This window comes from Pempheris klunzingeri, chromosome 15, assembly GCF_042242105.1.
Source record: "Pempheris klunzingeri isolate RE-2024b chromosome 15, fPemKlu1.hap1, whole genome shotgun sequence".
In the NCBI taxonomy this organism is placed as follows: Eukaryota; Metazoa; Chordata; class Actinopteri; order Acropomatiformes; family Pempheridae; genus Pempheris; species Pempheris klunzingeri.
The window spans coordinates 20,660,287-20,683,825 of record NC_092026.1 but is presented as its reverse complement, the minus strand read 5'-3'; the positions used below and the strand labels follow the sequence as shown (position 1 = coordinate 20,683,825).

General features: G+C 39.7%; 1 protein-coding gene across 1 annotated transcript in view; it reads left to right on the top strand.

Annotated features, from left to right (window-relative positions):
- The first annotated feature begins 2,218 nt into the window (after positions 1-2,218).
- pigk (phosphatidylinositol glycan anchor biosynthesis, class K) overlaps positions 2,219-23,539 on the top strand; it is a 28,790-nt gene continuing 7,469 nt past the window's right edge. Inside the window, exons 1-10 of the mRNA XM_070844722.1 lie at positions 2,219-2,322; positions 2,525-2,578; positions 2,688-2,779; positions 4,189-4,324; positions 5,286-5,397; positions 6,424-6,520; positions 7,836-7,953; positions 10,006-10,116; positions 11,725-11,897; positions 19,053-19,128. Of these exons, the coding sequence (XP_070700823.1) occupies positions 2,257-2,322; positions 2,525-2,578; positions 2,688-2,779; positions 4,189-4,324; positions 5,286-5,397; positions 6,424-6,520; positions 7,836-7,953; positions 10,006-10,116; positions 11,725-11,897; positions 19,053-19,128 (1,035 nt within the window). The 5' untranslated portion in view covers positions 2,219-2,256. The remainder of the gene's footprint in view (positions 2,323-2,524; positions 2,579-2,687; positions 2,780-4,188; positions 4,325-5,285; positions 5,398-6,423; positions 6,521-7,835; positions 7,954-10,005; positions 10,117-11,724; positions 11,898-19,052; positions 19,129-23,539) is intronic.

Sequence of the window (23,539 nt, the reverse complement as noted above, 5' to 3'; positions counted from 1 at the left end):
TTGCGCGCTGTGCCAAAAAACGCGCGCATCCTCATCTGCTTGGCGTTTCTCTCTCGTTTACTGTCATCCAGACACTTGAATATTATAATGTAGCTGATTACGCACAGAATGGCCAATTATTAGTGAATTAATTATTAATTTATGGTGTGTGTTATAATCTTCTACAGGTGCTTGGGTATGAACATTAGGAGTTTTTGGTTTTCCCTAAAACAATAAGAGTTGCACCTTAATCGTCTTGACACTTAAAAACTAAAATCCACTTACCTTTGTGTCTTTTTGTGTCAGGCTACTGTTTCAAAGATCAAGAACTTTCAAGCTCAACTTTTTGATACTATTTTAAGAGGTCATATAATCAAACTAATGACACTAATTCTCTTTACCACAGCTAAAGCTAAAAATGGCAACGCCAAAATATTTGATTAACTGCATCAGAGACAGGAGCAAATTATGAAACCCTTCAGTGCTTCTGCATAAATGTGTTTGTATCACAATGTCTTTTTGGTTTTGTATGGAAACAAACAGCTGCTGAATTCCACTGGTCATAGGATGAGTGGTTAACACAGGAACAGGTCAATTTGATTACCAGGTTTGACCTATAGGATTTGATCCTTATTGGCCACTAATCCTCTTCACAAGTGGACTGCTGTTTTTGAGCCTCTTTGTTAGTTGTATCATTGAACAACTTTAGATTTGTTCAGTGACATCACTGTGTTAGAAATTGGGGATCACTCCATCTGAGCAACATTTCATACAAGACCAAGAATAGGTCACTGCTGAGGACAAAACAACCTGACGGTAAAATGCAAATTTACGGATTGAAAATGGAATAATGATTAGATTTATGTGACTTCAAACTGTGTTGGAGCACTAACTTTGCCTTTTCATTTCCTAATGTGATCCACTTGTAGGAGGGCATTAAGATGATGAGCTCTGTGCAGTCCAAGAGAGTGATGCTGCAGGTAAAAAAAAGGAGAAGGAGACGTTCGGAGGATTAGATGGTTGGCAGACCTGTGAGGACGCCCTGCGGTGTATTAAAAACTGATCGTGATGTTGCTTTTCCACCAGCTTGCTGTTATGTTATGTTACATTAAAACTGCACTGTGGATATGTTTTTTCATACCTTAATGTAACTGCAGGGCTCCCACACATGAATTTTGACATCTGCTGCTTATGGTGTTCATGCCACTTCTCATTATGAAGGCCCTTACCAATTAGATGGAGAGGCGTTGAATAAGCAGCTGTCAGCATCATTTTTCAACTAATCTGTTCTCCTCATTGTATCAGCCAAAGTATATGACCAAATCTAGACATGCAGTCAAGTGTGTACTGTAGCCCCTTAAATGAATTGCTACATAATGCAAAATTACTCAACCACAACACTAAGTCAAGTCACAGTAACACCACAATAAAACATACAGGAAAATCCATTATGTGTTCCTTTAGTGGGGATCTCAAAGAAGAAATGCTGTTATGTGCTATATTTTTTTCCACCACGACTTTGCAGGAATATAAACACATTTGTCCCATGTTAACCTATTATGTGCCTCTAAAGTAATATTTTTTCTTTTCAGTGGGCTTGTATGTAATTTCAGAGTGATGATGGTGACAAATGATGTAATTTCAAAAAGGGATAATAATTTGTATTGATAGATGTACATGTACATAATGTACAAATGTACCTGGGGGTATGGGGACAAGATAAAGCTAAATGATGAGCTTTAGTACAATAAATTTTTTTTTGAAGATGTTACATAACACAGTTTTGCTTCTGTCTTCCGGTTACACCTACGATTTATGTTTTCAGTTTTGTCCAGCTATAATATATATGTTATTCATATATTCAGTAAGGTTACATAATTGGAACGAGCATGGTACACAGTAGACCAAATGGAAATATTCTCCTGACCCATATTCCATTTTATATAAAGCTTGAGAACAATAAATAATTCATCACAAAAAGGACAAACTAGTATAACTAGTAGTATTTTATAATCTACAGTCTATGTCAGTGATATAGATGGATAGATTGAATTGATATGTTTTACCAGCCCGACCATGAAATGTTTTGGCATATGACCCTGAGGTAGAACAGCTCAATGAGACCTTGACCCTTTTTCTACCAGTTGAACATTTTTTCCTCCATCCACGTTCTCCATGCCGGAGCTTTTATTTTGAAATACGTTATACCGGAAGCACTTGCGGGGAGGAGCTTCCGGTTATTACTTCCTTGATGCACACCGCTAACAGTGCTGCACAATGAAAATACTGATTTTATTCGGCTTATTTTCCTCTTACTCATTTGCAGTTAGTATCAACATCGAGGCAAGTGTATATTTTTGTTCCCGCAGCCACTAACAATCCGCCAGTTTGTCAGTTTAATGTTGAATTGTACCTAAAATATCGTTTCTTTATTAGCCTTCTGTGCTGTCATGCTAGCTGTTTTGGTGATGAGTGTTTGCTTCTACGAGCCGAAACCACATTAAAACATACATACATTTATTGTTTTCCTCCATCTGCTTCTCAGGAAAACGCAGGTCAGTTTTTCAGCAGTGGTCACACTAACAACTGGGCTGTTCTGGTGAGTATTCATTGATGCTTTGCAGAAGGCTGAGTACATGCTAATTGATTTCTACATTAATGATGGGAGCAGCAGGAACATGTTCGGGTCTTCTGTTTTCCTCGCTCAGGTGTGTACATCCAGATTCTGGTTCAACTACCGTCATGTGGCCAATACCCTGTCCGTCTACAGAAGTGTTAAGAGGCTGGGCATCCCTGACAGGTGACTGTGATGAAACACCTGTTCTCATTCTGTGTCATTTACTATGACATCTTTAGATAATCAATAGTGATATTAATGTGGAGGTACAGACAGGCACTGAATACGCTGTTTTTATGAAGAGCTGCAATGATTTAATTGATTAGTTGTCAAATAAAAAAATTGATTGTCAATTTGGTGGTTAGCAGTGTTGCAAGACACTTGCGGTTGTCCTCCTGGCACACTGATCGACATTTTTCTCAATTTTCTGACATTTTTTAGACCAAACGGCTAATGGATTCATCTAGAAAATAATTGTTAGTTGCAGATTGAGTGCTGATGTTTAGGAGCACATACACCCTGTTTCTTATAGTCATGGATTCCACTACTGATATTTTGGATGTTGCTAAATATTAAGAACATTACACAAGATCTGTATATTCTGTCTGCATGATTTTTAGGTTTATTATACAGAGAGAGGAAGATGGGTTATAATTCTGTGAGCCCACTCACACACATCCTGAGCTACAGAACTGGTAAAAGTAATGCACATAGAGCAATTAGTCCATAAAGCTCTTCTTCAATATGTTATGGTTATGTGCCAGATATAGAGAGCAAATGGATTGCATGTGACAAAGGTCCCCTGCCATTCATGAACTGGGGATGATGAGGATGCACCTCTGGGCTACCAGAAAGCTTCTGTTAGGTTTTACTCAGCTAGAAGTCCTGTCATGAAATGAAGCCAGTCTCCTAGCATTCAGGACCTCCTGGTTGTAAAAAAAAAAAAAACAGTTCATGTGGCATATTTTTACATATAATGATGGACTCAATGCTGCTTTAGAGGTCTTTTCACCCTGGCCAGAGTACACCTAAACAGAGCAGCAATCAGATGCTTCTCATGAAAAATGATAGGATTTTTATGGAAGGAAGTTTTTGAAGTACATACGGGGGGTGTACTTGTCTTAACATGCACATGTTACTCATTGTTGTCATTGTTGATTAGTGTCTGCACCAACACCACTGTGGCATAATGTTTCACATTATTCTGCACATAATCTGTTTTATATTATTATAAGATGACAAATTGTTAAGTAGATTCATTATATCAGCAAAGTAAATGTATGCTTCCCCTTCCCTATGCTTTATACTGGTGTCTGTTGCTCGGGTGGATTGGCCCTCAATTGTAGTGGTTCACTTACTGGCTCCTCTTCTCTACATTACGAAGTTGCTTTTGAACAAGACACTGAACACCCAGCTGATAAAAATGCTTGTCTCTTTGGACAAAAGTGAATGTATTGTAATATAACTAATCTAATCAACACACTAATGGTATTTAATGGTACAGCGCTGAACATATATATTTGACAGTATCAGTCCTTTCACTTATTTTTTTATGTAATCTGAGTGGTCTCTCATATTTTCTCCTTTTTCAGCCACATAGTTCTCATGCTGGCAGATGACATGGCTTGTAACCACAGAAACCCCAAACCTGCCACAGTGTTTAGTCACAAGAACATGGAGCTGAATGTGTACGGTGACGATGTGGAGGTGGACTACCGAGGATATGAGGTCTGTTCATGTTGCTGTCAGGCAGTTACACTCACAACTGTAAAAATGTCTTTCTTACCATGTCTCTTTTTCTTTTAACAATCTATTTGAATTGAACCAAATAAGGCCTCTTACTGTTTGGTACATTTTCCTCTGGCCTCAGGATTTTCAAAGTCTAATTTCTACATGTCAATAACTTGAAGGCTGAAAAAGGCAGATCGCCGCAGTTCTCAAAGGGGATTTTCTTAAAACGAAAGCAAAATTCATTTCTTACCCCACTGGCTGGAGTTTCAACCAGCATATCTCTTTTTTAAACTTCAGGTACCGTTATTAAATGTGTGTGTCTGTATGTATGTACCCATTTAAAGGAGGAGACATTGTTAAAGGAGTGTGTAAGACATAGATGCTTAAAACCTGAATTGTGTGATTTGCATATCTTGCCAACAGCACTTCTGTAGGTATTTCATAAAAAATTTGTACTTTGTAACATCACATATGCAGACAGATATCACACAGGTGCAGCTATAGTTGACAGTATTTATCTGGTGTTTGCTGTGTCTTTGGGCAGGAAATGATTTGATATCATCCCCAAGTGTTTTGTTTGTTATGGCAAGGCAGCGCCACTGGTGTATCCACCCTTTATCACTGTTTGTTCTTGACTATTTACTTTGCTTTGTGTTGGTCTTTTTAAATAAGAATAAACAGTGTACTGCCACTACATATTTGCTGTCACACTGTAATTGTATAAGAAAAGCTGAAAAAGAAGAAACGAATGCAATGAGTGAGTGATTGATTTTCACAGTTTAATTAAAAGATAAGTCGAGCAGGACAAAAATATTTGTCTGTTACCTCATACTAGAGTCTCTACTGATGCAGCATTTAATTTGTGACATGTTAGTTTAGATCATTCCTGGTGAAATTATGTTCTTTTTTTTTTTTTTAGACATTCTCACTGTTTTATTAAACAATGTCCATGTTTCAGGTGACTGTGGAGAATTTCCTGCGTGTTTTGACTGGAAGGCTGCCGCCAAGCACCCCGCGCTCCAAACGGCTCCTCTCTGATGACCGGAGCAACATCCTTATATACCTGACAGGTAATAAAGGACAAGTCCAGCCTCAGATACTTGCATCTTTCGTTTGATTAGTATGTGATGTTCAGGGCTAGGTGCTATTGTTTGAAGCACTGTAATTCATTTTTAGTGTACACTCTCATTTCCTTACTTTCGACAATTGATGCACACATACTCACTATGGCCTTTGGTTATACATGTAGCTGAAGAGAGCAAAATCATAGCGAGAAGATTATTTAGCTGAAGGTGAAAAAACCCCTTAGATTAAGATGCATCTCTTCTTGTCATCAACCCAGTTAGCATTTAATGGCCTCAGCAATAGCCACACTCATTAAATGGCAGCTGTTGTAAAAAAAATAGCAAGCCTGTTCTCTTCCCCCAAAGGTTAATGTTTAATTTAATTACAGTTAATTAGCCTTTATGATGATAGCAGAGGTGGTCTGTCTCAGCTGAGGTATTCCACCTCCTCTATTTGTTGAGAAAAATTAACATGTCCTGAGGCTGTTTGTTTGTTTAGTTCTGTATAAGAATGAAAAAAAAAATGTCCACAAAGTAAGTTAGCCCAGAGGGTAACTTCATAAAGACATTGACGTTATTATAATGTTTTTAGGGAGAATGTTTATTTCACTACAGTCACAATGCCAAAGGGTAAACAATTATGCTGCGTTATGTATTATATTTTTGTTGTAATATCTGCACATTTTTTCACAGGCTACAGCAACGATGAAGCTGTAAATTAACTTGCAACACTGACCATTATCCAACACATATTCAAAGTTAGCACATCATATCATATCCTGCGGATCATGTGTGTTTTCACACTTTCATGCATATACATATAGTTGAAAGATTGTTTTTATCAAACCTCTCCTTTATCTCATTTATTTGTGGTTGAATGTGGCCACAGCCCTCTGCTGTAGCAGAGTTTTTTTCTCTCACTCACTGCTCACAGTCTTTCCCATGCATCTTGTTATTTTGCATTCTATATCATATTTTTGCATTATGAATCCGAGGTGAATGAATTATTGATAATATGTGTTTGTTTTTCAGGCCATGGTGGGAATGGGTTTCTAAAGTTCCAGGACTCTGAGGAGATTAGTAATGTGGAACTAGCTGACGCTTTTGAGCAGATGTGGCAGAAAAGAAGGTAAATAAACAGAGAAATGACACGAGTATATGATGGACGTGTGCCTCATTGGGTAGTATTTCCCCAGACGGCGCCGTGTTGCTGTTTTCTTGCTTTAGGGAGTTACAATATACCCTGTTTGTTTCAGTTGCTGAGACTTATAATAGTTCATACACTACCCAGTATATAAGTGCATGGTGTTTGTCCATTCTATCTGGCCTCAGCAGTGCTTTGGTGCGAAGAAAAGAAACAACATAACTACTTGCGCAGGGTGTGGTCAGTACACAGTGAAATCTCTCTTAGATGTGGCTTGAAGTGCAATAGAGCACTGTTGTGTGTGTGGTCAGAGGTGCAACAAATATTCAACCAGAAGAGGTCAGTGCAAAAGCTTCCTGTGTTAAATTACACACAAGTCGAGGTATTTTGGTGGTGGTGAATGAGTGCATACTGCGAATCTCTTACGCAGGGCTGTTAAAGAGTAACTGGTCACCTGTGTGAAAGGCAGTGTTTCACTCTGTGGATTCATTCCCATTTGGACGCCCTGACAAATTACACAGTTGATATGAAAGTATAGATTATAATGGCTTTATGTAATCACAGTTCTTCACAGAATTCTGTCACTGCTGATACTGTGGAAATTGGCTTGAAGTGGACTCGTTTCCACCTTTTAAACTAATGTAGCACATCATACACCACTATAACAGCAAGGGAATTACTGCTGTACATATGTTAAATCAACGTCTCATGAAGAGGAGCCTGCCTGTCTCTTTTTATAAATGGAACCGTCTGCTTTTTAAGGTTCTGCAAGACACTAAATGAGCAAAAGCGTCTTTCTGCTACCAGCGCCTCTATTGTCCTCCAAACCCATCGATACAGAGTGTCTGGGTTACAGTTAGTTACCCCAGGCTGCTAGATAAAAGCTTAGTGACGCCAGCTTTGATGCTGATGTGATAATTGCAGGCTTGAGCTGCCAAATTATAATCACCATAGAGACTTGGCCACCTCCCCTCATCGTCCCCGAACAACCTCAGTTCAGTCAACTGGATGTAAAAGTCTTATCATGTTTGCCTAAACAGGGGAAAGAAGTTGGAGTGAAATTTCTCTTTTATTAGAGGGAGAAAGGAGGAGAAACTGTGTGCGCGGGGGTGTTAGAGGGACTGAATGAAGCTGTTCTTGGTCACCATGGCAACTGCAGTATGAAAGATGGTTAGAGGGTTTGTATGATGCCAGATTTTATTGGAACAAATGGATCGATGATATGCCAGCAGTGTCTTCTTATCAGTTTTGTTTGAGAATGTATATAATCTTGTCTGTCTCTGTGTCTCTCTTTCTCCAGGTACAATGAGCTGCTCTTCATCATTGATACCTGTCAGGGAGCCTCCATGTATGAGAGGTTCTACTCTCCAAACCTCATGGCTTTGGCCAGCAGTCAAGTTGGAGAGGACTCCCTGTCGGTGAGTTACCTGCCCTGATGTGGAAGAGAAATTAAAAATCATCAATCAGTTTGTCAGGATTTCTAATAAGCAGTTTGGAGCAATAGCACATTGCATCTCGTGATAATATGATACATAATACAAACTCTCCTTCTGCAAAGACCAGGACCACATTTCTGCAAACTGGAATATAATTGAAATGTTTTCGCAACCAGCTCTTTACTGAATTTGCTTACAGTTTACAGCTAAGCAATCCCAGTCAGTGTTACCCAAGATAGATAGCGATATGTTTCCTAATTACATCAATTGGTCACCAACAAAAAATCCTTTTTTTTTTTTTGGCAAAGATAAAACCTAGAAACACACTTGAGTATGTAAGCATTGTGTTTGAACCAGATAACTGTGTGATCTTGTATTTATTTACTATCACACTAATAATAGTAGAACTAACTAGCTCTACGCTGCCCCTATGTCTCCTACATAGATCACCTCTGGTTAGGATGCCAACTTTTTGCCTGGGACATGTAGCTCAAATCTCTGTCTTTGAGATCAATGTCATGCATGGATGTAGCCGTGAAGTGCACATAAAGGGTTCTTGTTTTTAAAATGATTAAAAAGTCACTAGGAAAGGCATTGAAGTCATGGAATTCGCATTAGCTTAATTAACTAGCTGATGCAATTAAATTGATACAGGAAACAAAGAAATACCATATTCCTATTCTTTTCCACCTGGTGCTCTTTTAATTATGTCGTATCATTGTGTGAATTAGTGCCACCAACTGTTGATATTGAGTTTAACCTCTAATAATGCATATTCATTTGCATCTTCTTATGCTGATTTTCTGTAAATTTGGCTACTGTGAAGCACAAATTTCAAGTAATTCTCCATAAACGTAACTGTTTTGTATCTTCACTGAATTTGCACAACTATAATTGTCGTTTCTACACGCCAGAGCTCAATGCATTATGGGATTGTTGCGCAGAATTGGCAAGTGGACAGTAAATGTGGTGCACTAGATATTAAATAGGGAGACATGTCACACTCATCCATTGTTTCAAAAATTCAATTTGAGTGGTGTCGGCATAGGAAAAGCATAGCAACAGTAACTAAGGAGGTGGGCCTTAGCAAATGGTCAACTGTTTTTCCCTCTGAGAATGCTTTAGTTAAACAGTGGATTAAGTTTCATTGTAGGTGCAGCTGCTCCCTTGAATGTTGGGTGACCTGTATTTAACCGTCTGAATTCTTAGTGTTTTGATATCCGTAGGTCACTGCTAGAGCTCATTATTAACATTTTTCTTTCACATCTTAAGTTTTGGCTCACCGCGTACGTATCCGCAGGTCTCAAGACACATTAAAACTCGATACAGAGTGACATCCATGTCACTTGTCAGTGCACACTAGCACACTGATTAAAGGTGAGGAAAAAGTGGCACAGTTTGAAGACAACTTGTCAAAATATTTCTCCTTTGATGTCATTACCCAGCAAGTAGTGTTGGTGCTATTCATTTCATTCTGACGCCATCTCTGAATATCAAAGTTCTTCAACCTCTGTCTGCCATCGCCCTGAACTAATCAGATGTTAGTGATGTTGGTGATGTTGCTTTGTAGCCCCTCATCATGGCACCCTGCCACCACTTGCTATTAATTTAAGTCCTCCTATACACTCAAAACAAGTGCAGTTACAGTGTTTGGAATTAGTTTCTATTTAATAGGCACGTTGGTCTACATTTATTTATTTGTCTGTCATAATGCCAGACTTTACTGATCAGACTTGATGTTTGGTGTTCTCAAAATAACACTGCCACCAATATTTGTGCGTCAAAAGTTACATTATTTGGTCGTGATACACTCTGATTGGAAGCAGTTATTTGTTGGGGATGGCATATGACTGCTGCCTTCTTTTCATAGCCCAAAGAAAATAATTTTCATTGTGTTCGGTGTCTAAACTCAGTGAAGGGGGTGTTCTCAAGCAAAACTAAAAATGCCACCAAAGCACCTGTGCTGATAAAGCGTTGTTTGATATTGAATGTTGTTATTCTTGCTTTTTTTTTGTCTGGCCGATGCTTTTCCAGCACCAGCCAGATTTGGCCATAGGTGTCCATTTGATGGACCGTTACACCTTCTACCTGCTGGAGTTCCTGGAGGACATCCACCCTGCAAGCAAAGCCAACATGAATGACCTGGTGAGGACGTGTGTGCTTGTGTGTGCGTGCATACATGTACATGTGTACTATAGAGCAGCAGCTGACGTTTATCATTTATACTTTTTCTGTCAACAACAGAACATTTGATCAGGTCACCTTGGGCTCCAGGATATTGTGATGGACATTTTTCAGTGTTTTCTAATGTTTTATAGACCAAACGATTAATCGATTGATCAAGAATTAATGAGAAGATTAATCTGTAACAAAAATAACTCTTACACGCAGTTTTATACCACTGTTAGTATTTAATTTAGCACTATCTTGATTTACATTTGACTGCGGTGACTTCAGTCTGAGAAACTGTGTTGGGCCTTTTTCTTGGTAAGGAATAATTGATTGACCCAAAAAGTATTAGATTCATTGTGGTAAAAAAATCAAATAAAATAAAAAAAGTTAGTTGTACAACAGATATTCAAGGCAGATAGATCTTTTTTTTTTTGGGCCTATGGACTGTGGCAGAGTGACTCAGTTGCTGTAAAAGCATTTGGGCTGTGGTAACCACAATAGTCAGACAGCATCTTTCCTAGACTGCCTTCCCTCTCTGTCTCGAGTTGAAAAGTTTCTAGTCCAAAAGGAGCCAGATGAAAGTCACACAGGGCTCTCAGGACTCTGCACTTGAAGCAGAATGTCTGATACTGTGTTAAGGTTGTTGGCCTTTGACACATGACTGTGGTGATGGTGAGTACATGCTGCTCCGGGCCATGGCTCAATCCCAGCAGCACCTCCCTTTTCATCTTTTACACTCCTGCAGAGATCCACTGGCCCCAGGGACCACTCCTCATCCCCACCACCTACCCCGCCTCACCAGGAGTTACAATCAAAACACTTCAAATCCCCACTCTTGCACTCAGTCTGAGCTCAATCAATGTGCATTGACTAAAGCTTATTATTCTTTCCAGTTCTTCTTTCCTGAAGATGCACTCTTTGTTCTTATGCTATTTTGCGGAATTAAGGATCAATACTATGGATTTTCCAGACAAGCCCACCAAGTTTTCTGTTTTTATATTCAGTCCGCAAAGGCTTGCCCTTTGATGAAACAGAGATTGCCTCCACCTTCCCAACAAAATCCTCCACCAGTTGTATGTGTGTTTTTCAACTTCTGTTTGGTTGGTAGAGATAAGATTCACATTGGTTTAATGATTTTATTTTATTGTCAAACGGGGAGCCCAGTCGGACAATACAACTGACGAATCACACTCTTAAGAGGATTAACCCACAATGATAGCACACCAGGCACCGAAAGATTTGTAATTGACGGTGACATTCACAAATGTCAGGCTCCATGCCTCTAATCCTCTCCACACACTGTCACATATTTTAACACCACCCACTGCAGCTGTAGCCATGTTTGATGCGGCTGGCTTTGTGCTGCCTATCGCTATCTGTGGTGTGAAAAGTAGGAGACGCAAACTCTTGAACACTGTCTGAGTATTAAATTCCCCTGTGACCAAATGTGACCTGCACTGTGTAATTAATGCTTTTACCTGAAGCTCTTGACAGCAGCATTAGTACATATTTACAGTATTTACATACTTTTTTTTGTTGCTTATTTCTGATCTGCTGCTTCTGCTTTGTCTGCTTCCCCAGTTCAAAGTATGTCCCAAGAGTCAGTGTGTGTCCACTCCAGGCCACCGCACTGACCTTTTTCTGAGGGACCCAGGAAGTGTCCTCATCACAGATTTCTTTGGTAGCGTGCGCAAAGTTGAGATCACCATGGAAACCATCGCCTTGATCGACCCCATCAAGCAGATGGAGCAGAAGTAAGTGGAGTTCATTTGTTTGTTTTTGTCATTATTGTAATGTTTTCACTCAACTTTAAAATCTGACACAACAGTAATCATAATAGCAGCTTTTTGAAGAGGAACAGATTTAACTTAAATTGTGTCATTTGTATTTTGAATTATCTGGATGTATTGTTTAAGCAAAGTCTCTAAACTCAAGTAGTAGTTAAATTGCTTAACTTTTTTAGACATGCCGTAGAAAAACACCCCTTGATAAGCCAACAAGTATCTTTTCCTGGGTGCTAAAACCAGACTTAATTTAGACTAATAAAGGTACAAGTACCTTTTCATTGAAGGCCACCTGGAATAATCTCTCCACAAGGCTTGACAAATATTGTTTAAAAACCTTCTATTTGAGAGATTTTTCTCTTTGCTACTCTTTACACTACGCAAACTAAATTATTGAAGCCCAAATACACAATATTGTGTACCAGTTAACAACTGAAAACATGTACTGATATTATAATGTACTTCAAATATCAATATAATGCAAATAATAACTGTTATTCTCCTGGAGAAAATGTGTGTTACCTTTCACTCCACAGTGAAGTGTTTCTGAGGTGGATTAGGGACAACCTCAGTGTAAAGACCTTAATTGAGGTCATCTCCTCTTTGTTTTAATTGAAGTGCTGCGGGCCAAATTCGTTTTATGTTGGGTTCCAAACTAACTAGACTTCGATTTCTACTTAGAACATCGCTCATTAGTGATATCGATTTATCTACTAATGATGTGTTGAGTGGCCTGTTTCTATTAGAGTAAACCACCCAGTGGATGTTGCTGTGACTTGCCCTGTAGGTGGTTTAGGACCTGATTGTTGGGCTGACCAATGACATGATTGTTTAAGGTAATCATATAGCTCAGTTATAGCCATTTTATAATCACTAGCAGCACTATTAGTCTGTTTCACAGTAAAAATGAAGATCATCATATTTGGACATTCTCTGGTTTATCTGGCCTCAGAGTATGATTTTGATCATTCAGTGTCTCCTCACAGAGTGAGCGGCAGTGTTTCTGATGGATTATCTGTGGCGCTACCCTGTGGTGGACAAGACTAAATTCATCCAAATCGAATTTAATGCATTTTTTGATTGCATCAGTTTGACACATGCTGTGATAAATACATTTGGCCACTAGATGGCTGTAGAGAGCCATCACTCACTCAGAGATCATCTTCTCAGCATTTCTTCTGCATTGTGACATATTGTGCTGTTTATATTTGCCAGCTTCTCGTGAATAATAAGAATAAAGACAAACACACAGCTTAATTCACCAAACGCAGACTGCCCTCCGTATATTAAGTCATTAGGCTGTGGGTAAGGAATAGATTGTGGTGCTCTACAAACAGAAGTGATGAAAATTAAAACTTTATTCCTGATTATACTCCCCCCACTCCTATTAATTTCATTAAGCTGGGATTTAATTAAACCACTGAGGGGTATTATAGTCAAAGAATGCAATGAAGTTGGCTGCTAATTAGTTATTAGAGGCAATTGCCATACTGATTTTACTCATCTAGTGTTTTGGCCTTCATTGCACACAACTTCACCCCCGATTATTTTATTATTGATTAGGGCCAACACATTAGGTCTACTGATCCTGAATGCAACACACCAAACACACCACCAGTGGTATTGAGTTGGCTGTTGCCCTAATTCAGTCCTAGAGAGAGAGAGAGATGCTTTATCTCCAATTCTGATGCAAGAAACCAGCAATCCCCTGATTCATTTGATGTTTAATGGCGCTATGTTTACTGACGCAGCAGAGGACTAGCAGGGTGTCTCTACTTTTAAGAAAGCACCATTGGGAAAGTTCAAAGATATTCGGCAGGCTAACAACACTTTCCCTCATTCTGTATGTCACGTTACAATGTGCCGCTAGCATTAAGTGCTGGATGAGATTAATATTACATGGGGATGTGGGTAATAAGATATTTGCTGTGCTTCTTATGGGTCCGGGCAGTGTTATAGTGAGAGGAGAAGGGTATTCTGACTTTCATCACCAGGGTGATTATCAAATAATGTAATTTAGTGTTATTATGCATTGTAAGAGGAATCCATGAACTGGTGTTTTCAAGGTGATGGTGTCTCCAGTGTTAAATATGTGCAGCTCACTACACTTACTAACAGTTAGGCTATAAAAAGGCAGATTACCCATGGAAGAATCACCTGTGAAAGGGAATTTAAATAGCCCATTTGATTATCCTACAGGGCCTAGCTCTTGCAATGTTTTTTTTTCCTTCATCATATGAGTTCACTGAATGTTGTTGTCAAGAAGTATCTATCAGGTTAGGAAAATTCTTTACTTCTTCAGCGGTTACGCAATACTGAAACTGTGTGCTGAGCTGATGAAATTCAGCAACAGAAAATCCAGCTTTATGCTCAAAAAGGCAGAAATACAAGTGTTTCTCTGGACTTAAATAATGGAAAGACCAGCAAGTGTGTCAGAAATACAGTAAGTAATTTGGGCTGTAGTTACATGGGTGAAACATTGCGCATGTGCCCTGGATAGAATTAAAATCACTCACCATTTGCCGTGAAATAATATTAAGTCAGTTAATTGATTAGTCAGTCCACATTAAATTAACCATCGACTATTTTGATGATCGATAAATCCTGTCAGTCATTTTTCAAGAAACAAATGCCAACCATTCACTGGTTCCAGATGTCTCTCTCCAATGTGAGGATTCACTGTTTTTTTCTTTGCCATATATGATAATAAACTGAATATGTTTGGGTTTTAGACTGATTGGACGAAATAAACAATTCCAGCCTGTCACCTTAGGCTCTAATTATAATCAGTGTTTTCACTTAATCTTTTTCACAATCAGTTAATTGAGAAAAGAATCAGCTGGTTATCAGTAATGAAAATAATTGTGAGTTATAATAATCATCCAACCTCCCCTAAAGAAATATATCTCATAAATTAGGCTTTTGTTTACAAAATTATGACATCTGCATCATCATTAAAAACATTCGCTAAGAGATGACAGACACGTGACAGATCTTTATGAGACCCCTGTCTGGGCACCACTCAAGTTAAATATAGCTATGCTATTATTTAACTTTAATAATAGCTTTTCAGAAGACCTGAAAATGGGTAGCAGTGAGCTCTGTGTGTTCCCACAGAGAAAAGATCACAGATGTGCTCTGAAACATGCCATTATTAAATATAGTGCTGCTTTAATCCAGTTTTGTCAGCTCATTCGGCCGTTCCGACAAGTGAAGGAGGGTATTTTGAAAAGATGTGTACATGTGTCTGTCTCACCCTCCTCTCATTCTCTCTTCTCCTCTCACCCATTTCCAAACTGCCATTTTTCCTCAGAGCAGGCTCTTCCATTAAGTGAATAGCACTTGATGGAGAGGACATTTTAATGGACCCCTTCAGTCCTCTTCATTATACATAAGCTTAACATGTAATGACATTGTGTAGTTACTCACACCCAGCCATAGGTGCATGTTGACCAAAACATGCCATAAGGCTCCCAGGATGATAACAAGTATCAAATTAAAGCTGAATTCATACCCGATTGAGTTGTGAAGTAAATTTAGTCTTAATTTGTGACCTGCAGCACTGGATTGAGTCTAAAAAACTGCTCAGGCAATTAGTAGAGCAGATGTTAAAAGGAAATTTATTTGACCTAAAGATGGCAGCTGGATACAGCAGCGATACCAGAGCTGGAGGTGGGGAGGGGCTGTCACATCCATTAGAATCAGCTAAGTGGATTGAAAATCCTCTCCAAAAATCTCTTTATGGAAAATAAAGTGGAAAGTGGTTTGAATTGAATTAGAGCACATCCCTTGTGCTAAATGAGAAGAGAGGGAAACAGCGGTGAGACGCTGGAGCTCTCAGTGACACGTTTTCAGTGGCAGAAAGAGCTCGGGGCACATAGATGGCTCAGCAGGATCTCGTCTCCCTGCCTGCCAACCCGGCCTGTATTCTTCTGTCTCCCTTTCTGTCCGTCAGAGCAACTTCTGCCCTACTGCACAGACATGGAGCGAAGAGAGAAGGGGCAGAAAAATGGAGTATTGAATTTAAAGAAGACAGGAAAATAAAGAAGGGAAGGGCAAGAGAGCAAGGAGCTGGAGAGAAAAACCGTTGAGCAAAAGAAGCTCAGGGAGAAGAAAGAGACAAATAGAAAAATGTTGCTTCATACAGCAAGTGGTTGGTGAAGAGCCACAGTGGTTCACAGGGGACATGGCTCATGGTCAGCTGCTGTACTGACTGACCTGAACTGTCTTTGATTAGCCAAAGACCACCACTTAGTTGATCCTCCACTCGACAGAGACTCTTCTTCTTGAGTCTGTATCAACAGTTATTGTATGTTTTCCATCAAATAAAGCAAGTGTGTCAGAACATAGTCAACCTACAAGAACACAAGGTTAACATAGTTAGTTTACAAGGTGAAGCAACAAACAAATCAAAGGGAAAATACATTCAGAAAAAATCAGTAGTGTCACAGCCCAGCTCAGAAGCTGCAACAAAGCAGGAGACAGGACGAGCGGCAAATGCTATCAAGTGGTTTTATTTACAAGGATAAAAAGTGTCATGTGCAAGAATTTAACAAAAGCCAAGTAAACATATCAGCTGGAGGCCCAAAGTAGGGAGTGAAAAGAGTAAGAGACAGAGACAGAGAGAGAGAGACAGACAAAAAGAGACCAAGAGCCCAAGAGACCGGGACAAAGAGAGTCAGAAAAGCAACAAAATTTTGTCCTTCAGAGTTTAATAATTTTCCCAAGGTGGAGCCCACCTGATGAGTCATTTAGTTATTATGTGATGAAGGTGGTTCTGGGGTTTTCCAGTGTTAAGTTAAGTTTTTATTTCATCACTTGGTGGCAAGGATCTCTCTCACTGAGTAAATCTGACACCAGAAAGTAATGTGGTGGTCAAGTAGGGTAAATCAGCCAGTTGTTGCCAGCATTGGACTTATGTTATGTGCAAAACAAATTTGTGATTAATGCTGCATTTATGCCAATACAGCTTTAAACTCTGTGACTTTTAAGACCGACTGTTGGCTCCAATCACCACGCCCATTCATTTCATTTTAAAGACTCAGAAATTAAGCCTAAAACAGCCGGGCACTGTAGTATTTAGCAAAAAAAGAAAAAATGGTGTATTTGAGATATTCAGGCACAGTTAGGTGAGTGTTTACAGGAGCAGGATGGCTTATGTGACTCAAAATAAACTAAAGCGCTTATGTGCGGCTCATTAATGCTTTTTCTGTAGTTTTTGGACACCAGTGGAAGCAGGAAAGCCCTGCGCCTGGAAAACCAGCTCTGTATCGGAAAAGGTCACACATTCAAAATATCTTGTCTCAACTTCACTGTCTGTCCATCACCTGCCATATGCTGATCTTTTTCACAGTCCTCGAGCAAGAGACTGAACCTTGACTTACTTCATTAATACACGTCGCTGTAGATAAGAGCATTAGTTCAATGCTTTAAATGGTTTAATTCATAAACCAAAATTCACATGTTTTACGGTCAGCTTTGCTAAAGGAATGAAAGGCAAAAGTTGCATCAGGTTATTTGTCTTTGCATACTGGCCTTGGATACAAGGCAGAGATTCAACCAAGTGTTAATTGCTTTTTCTGAAATGAATAAACACATGCTCTGTGCTTAGAAAATATGCACAAACGTTATTCATGTAAAATCTTGAAACATGAATAAGCCTCTTAAGTTACAAGTGGTACATGTAGAGTGCTACAACAGAACTGCATGGTTTCCCACACATCCCACCGACTTCTGATTTTTCTTAAAGGTTTTTCTTTTAGTTGTGTTTGGCAAAATCCATCACAAATGTCAAGCTTACCACCAATCACTCAACTGATATTCAGTAGTACTTAAAGGGCAGCTCCACTCATTTTGCACATCAAAGTGTGTTTACAGGTATGGGGAGTACTACTGCATATCTGAAAAAAGATGTTTAAAGCCTTTTGTAGCTCCAGAGGGAGTGCTGTGAAATCTGATAAATTTCTCAAGTGATATTGCTTGAGTTAGTGTTGGTTTGGGCTGAAGACTGCAAGTTTGAAAATGGAGGGAAAAAATCAGTAGGTGTGGAGTTGGAGAGAAGTGAGCTTACCAGACCTTTGTTGCCTGCTCTTCATCTCTGTTTGAGGCTGCTTTATCCACTACGAGTAAAACGCACCTCAATCTCTGGCTGGACTTCTGGTTGTTAAGTTACATTGTGGGTAATGTAGGTGCCAGGTTTTGACAAGAGAAAGGATCGTGAAATAAAAAAAGATGGTATCTCTGGCTCTGCTGCAGTGATATTGATACTGTCTTTCATGAGCCAGTATAATGTGAGACAGGATAATAACATTGAAAAGCTAAATCAGTGGAGTTTAAGAGACACGAGGCTGCGCATCATGACCACGTTTACATGTTTATCCAGCCAATGTTGGAAGTACAGACTGACTCAGGTAATCTGTATTGTTTAATGAAGAAGTTTGAAACCTGTTAGTCCAGGCCTTTTTGACAGTTGATCATATTAAATTCTCTAATTTTCCTGCGTGCTGTGTTTGATATTGACACTATTGGAAAGCCTTTTTCACCTTTTTCATTGCTCTTTTGTGGATTCAGATAATTGCAAAAGAAAAAAACCTTAAGTATCGTGTGTAGTTAAGGGGGCTTAGGAGCTTGGAGCTCTACTAAGACCTCTAAAATCAGTAAAAAGGTGGAGAGTATGTTGTTCAAAAGCTAGATGTTAGGTGTAGTATCACTTTGAAATTGTGTTTCCTGTTTTTTTTTTTCTTTTCATTTGTCCTTTGGAGTTCTGTTGTGACGTACACACGATCATTCTGATCACAGCTTTTATTGTTAAGATGATTTTGAGTCTCTTCTGCTTCCACAAGATTTTTTTTATTTATCAAGAGGGGAAAAAATGGCCCATTTGCATCAATTTGCACTGCATATCATTGACTCTGTTCTGAAACGATCTGTCAATCACGCACACCGTGGCTACACACTCACTGCCAACAGAAACACTGGAGTCTGTTCCCCTTCTTGACAGCTTTTCTTCATCGCTGAATAATGACGAACCACATAACAAAAGCTTAATGTTTCCAAAGTGCAATTTACCTACTTACTTTACATAAATGCTGTTCTGTTTTCTGCGTTCTGTGTTTTGTCTTTTAGTCCTGTGAGTGAAGAACCGCAAAACGAGAAGTTCTTGTATGTGGACCAGCTGCCAGTGTCTGAGATCATCCATCAGGTAAGAGACCCATGCAAACACCAGGGCCAGTTGGGGCCACTCAAAGCCACACGAACAGGCCCATATTGACGTAACATCCATTCTGTTTGATGGAACATTGAGTTTTCATGTTTGCCTTTCATGCCTTTTGTATAGGTAGCCATTTACCGGTGCTCTTATGTCTTTGTTATTCAAAGTGTGTCCACACTCGTCCTTAATTTGGACACAGAACAGAAAGTTATGTACAACATCCATCAACAGATTCTTTGTGTCGTTTCCATGGTGACGGCTCCAAGTGTGAAATGCAAGTGCCTCCTGGTCTCAGTGTGGAGGGGCCACTGTGAAATCCACCAGAATGGATAGGCAGGATTGTGGCAAGGAGTTGTGCATTCACCTCATTCCCAAATAGATTGTGGCTTTAAGTCTGGCCGACCTTCACAAATGGACAGCTATTCCTCCTCATTGCGCCTTTAGGACGTGTGCGCTGCATTCAAAGTAGATGGTCTTCGGTCTTGTATCGTTCTTGTAAGACTTTCCATTATGAGCCTATTTAAAAAAAACCATTTCTATACTTCCTCCTTAACTTGTGCCTCCGAAAAGTAAATAAGTCACATTAATCTTTGCCACAGGCAAGAGCAGACATTAGTGGTGCTTACATTTGGTGTTCAGCTGCCTCTGAGAAACATTTATTCAAAAATTCTGCAAGTGGACACATTAACATGGCCATCTATGCAGTATTATCCATTGCAATATTACTCTGTTCTTAAGCAGTGACTCTAAAAGTTATGTCAATCTGTGCTAGTTGTTTTGGGCTCTGTAACCGTATTAAATTTCACTTTGACAGCTTCAACAAAAATGTTGCATTGAAAGCCACATATAGGTAACATTTATTGCATTACTTTTTTAAAGTACTGTGTAATATTGTACAGGCGTTTCTGTTATTGTGTTCAGCCCTTGCTTATGTGCACAGAGTACCTATTCGGCACATCAAGCATCAAACAGATGGCAAAAATAGTCAGCATCTCATAAACTGAATCAGCCAGTGTCTGATCCCTCTTGTATTTATTGTCACTCTGTCAGAGTGAAGCTACTCCAACCAACATTTGTAATGTTAACAATGGTTAAAATCACTGCTTGTATTTAAAAAGGGATCGCTGCTAGTGATGTGTGAATGTGTTCATGTTCATGATAGGTAGCCCATGTCGTCAGTGGTGTGTGAATGGGTGAATGTGTGTGTTTTGAGTGGTCAAAGACTAGAAAGGTGCTATTTGACATCCCATTTAGCTTATTGTTTTGGTTTTCCAACCCTGTTATTTTTTTGCATCATGAGTTTGCTAAACTCAGCTCTGATAAACCAAGTGTACACTACCTGCTGAGCACCAAATGGCAGACAGACGAAGTTAATCACAAGCTGCTGAACATAGATCAGCATTAAGCAGTTAAAGGGCCAAAGATTTCCCTCAGGTGTTGGTAGAGGGTAAAATGGAGCTTAAAGGAGAGCAAATATTGGACTTGCATTTGCCAAGTGGACAAAAACACAACTCCTAATGAATGATAATGTTACTCCACATGTGACTGATGCCTTGATAGCTAACAAGCTCACCCTATCACCTTTATGAGGATATGTCAGTAGTTAATGCTAATTTAAGTATGTTAACTCTTTTTGTTATTCCACAAATTCAAATGATGTAATGCTCATACCAGATATGTATTCACTGTTTACTGTTTTTAGCCAATGCAAAGGACTATTTGGACTACAGACCTGATTCCACCCATGTTCAAGCTAAATGGATATGTACCCATACTTGGCAATGAAATTTGAGCACCAAGTCATTTTAACAAAGATAACACAACAATTGTTTTGTCAAGAACTCAAGCGTTACATCCGCCATACATGAAGTAGAGTAGAGTGTGTTGTGGAACCTGTCACTAAAATAGACAGTGAAAATGACCTGTAATAGTTATATTGACATTATACCAGCAACATTATACACCGTTGACTGCAGTTAGAATGTCTGCGCCTGAAGAATAGTCACAAACATGAAAAATATGCTCTTTTTTTTTTGTAACTCAACAGTTCCTCTATTGGTTTTTCAGTAAAAGGCCTGTAGTGTTTTTGTGCACAAGGCTTTCATTTGATGGCCACTATCAAAGGCAGGCTCAGTGTAAGAAAACAGGGCTGACAGCAGCAGCCGCACTGTCTCTGTGGATACCACATGCATGCAAGCTGCAGCACTTCAGTGAGGTAGCCGCCACACACAGGTAGAGGTAGAAAGAGTGGCCCAAGCGTTAGCATGAGCATGCTGTCTAAACCTTATGGGTTGTCACCTCGCAGTGCTTCCTAGGGAAAATATAACAACTGAACAATTATTTCTCATTTTACACACAAATGTCAAGCCTGGTCTTGTGGCATTACATCCTAAATGGCTATTTTACCACTCTCCAAGATTGAGCTGTGTTGTCATGTCATTTGTTGAAGATGGATCCATTTGAAGTTGTCCTTCAGATTTCAGTCATTACAGTAGAGTTGGAGTTACTGCTGTTACTAGTAACATTTGATTTGACATTAATTATTGTGTCCACTCTATAGATGGATACTTAACTATTGGTGTTGATACTAAAGGTCAGATCCAGCTGAACCGAGTACGTGTTTTTAAAAGAAAAAAAGAAAAAAGAAAAATCCTTGGGCCCTGCTGCTGGAAACATCGCTGGCTGACATCGACTTTGGACTGAACAAAGGAGTCACAGTCAGTTGGCCCAGAGAAATGAAGCTGACCACAGGCCTGAGCCCTGTCAGGTGCTTATTGAGTATCGTGATGGGAAATAGTGGGGGTCTCCACACCCAGCGGCACTCTGGGAAATTGATCTCTGAGCATTGCCTCAAAAGCCCAGCAAACACAGGCTGGTTTCAGATCTGCTGCCCGCTGCTCACATAAGAGTTCCCCATAAATTGTGCCTATAATTTTCAATACTCAGAAGCAATATCACACTATTGAAAGCTCACTGGCTGACTCACACAAACACACACCCCATTAAGCCTCTGTTGTCTGCTACTTGGCTTCATATCTTGGCTCACTCTTATTTGTCTTTCTCCCCCTTTTTTCTAGTTTTTCTGTCTAGCCCCCCTACTCTTTGTAAATGCACCCACACGTACAACACACAAACACACCCGTCAACCCGATGACCCCTGCCAGAGATTTTGATTATCGGCTAGCACTCCTGCTGGGTTGAAGATGGGAGTCCTGACAGACTGAGTCATCTCTCCTCCTCACCATAATCCATCTGCACTGCAGCAGAATGACCAATGTCCATAAAGCCTATTGACAGCTCTCCTCTTTTTGATTAGCTGTCATATTGTGTGCAGAGCTCTCGTAGATGTCTTTGTTTTCATGCGACTGTGGCCGCACCCTTTGTTGTCGCTGATCGGATGCACTCATCTGAAGAACCAGATGTGATTGAATCTCATAAGATTTGATGTCTAAAATATTCCCAAGTGGCCCGTGGCTGATTTCAGTTGTGCCACCAACAAAAACAAATCTTCTCACTGTGTTTATCTTCTAAGAGAAACATTTTTCCATTTGCCAGTAGACCAGGCGACGGCTTGTAAATAGAAAAGTCATCAGAGTGACTGACAGTGGATATATAAGGCTGCGCTGTATAGCGTCTGTCTGTATACAAACTTCCCCCCCATTGTGTATGTGAGGAGTTGATTAATGCCCTGTCACTGTTGGCAGTTGTCTCGCTAGTGATGACAGGGTGAGTCCCCTCTTCCTGTCACCTTTTCTTCCTAACCTCACACATCTCATCACTTTGCCAGCGCCTAATCACAATATGTTCAGTTCTGGAAGTAACTAAAAGGACCTCCTTTTTTCCCCCACTCTCTTGTGCATTCTACTTTCTTCTTACCTCGCTACTGTGAGTTCTGGTCTCTGGCGTCAAATTGTTATTTGTTCTCTTGCCAGCTTGACGCCACACCATATGGCTCCAGAGAACTGAAAATTAATGCTTTGCCTCCCTCCCATCACTCGCCAAATCCTCCTTCCCTCACTCAGCCTGCAACACTGACACTTTTCTAAAGTGGATGTTGGGATTGGGTGGATCACAGGCCATACCTACTCCTCCATTTAGTCAAATATCAATTAGAATTTGCTTTTCTGCATGTCTTTTGCTTAATAATTACAAAGAATTATTGGGTAGAAAAGCAAAACATGCCTTACGAGAGAATAATGCACCTGCTACTTCGACTTGCAGAGAGCTTAAATGTCCAGGCAATACAGTGGAGTGCACTGGTAGTACACAGTGGCTGCTGTTCTGTCATCCGGCTCCGCACAATATAAATTTGCAGCAGTTTTGACCTTGGAATGCTAGTGTTTGGCAGTGCGTTTCAGACCTCCCTCAATGGCCATTAGCATCCTGCACAGCCATATTAATT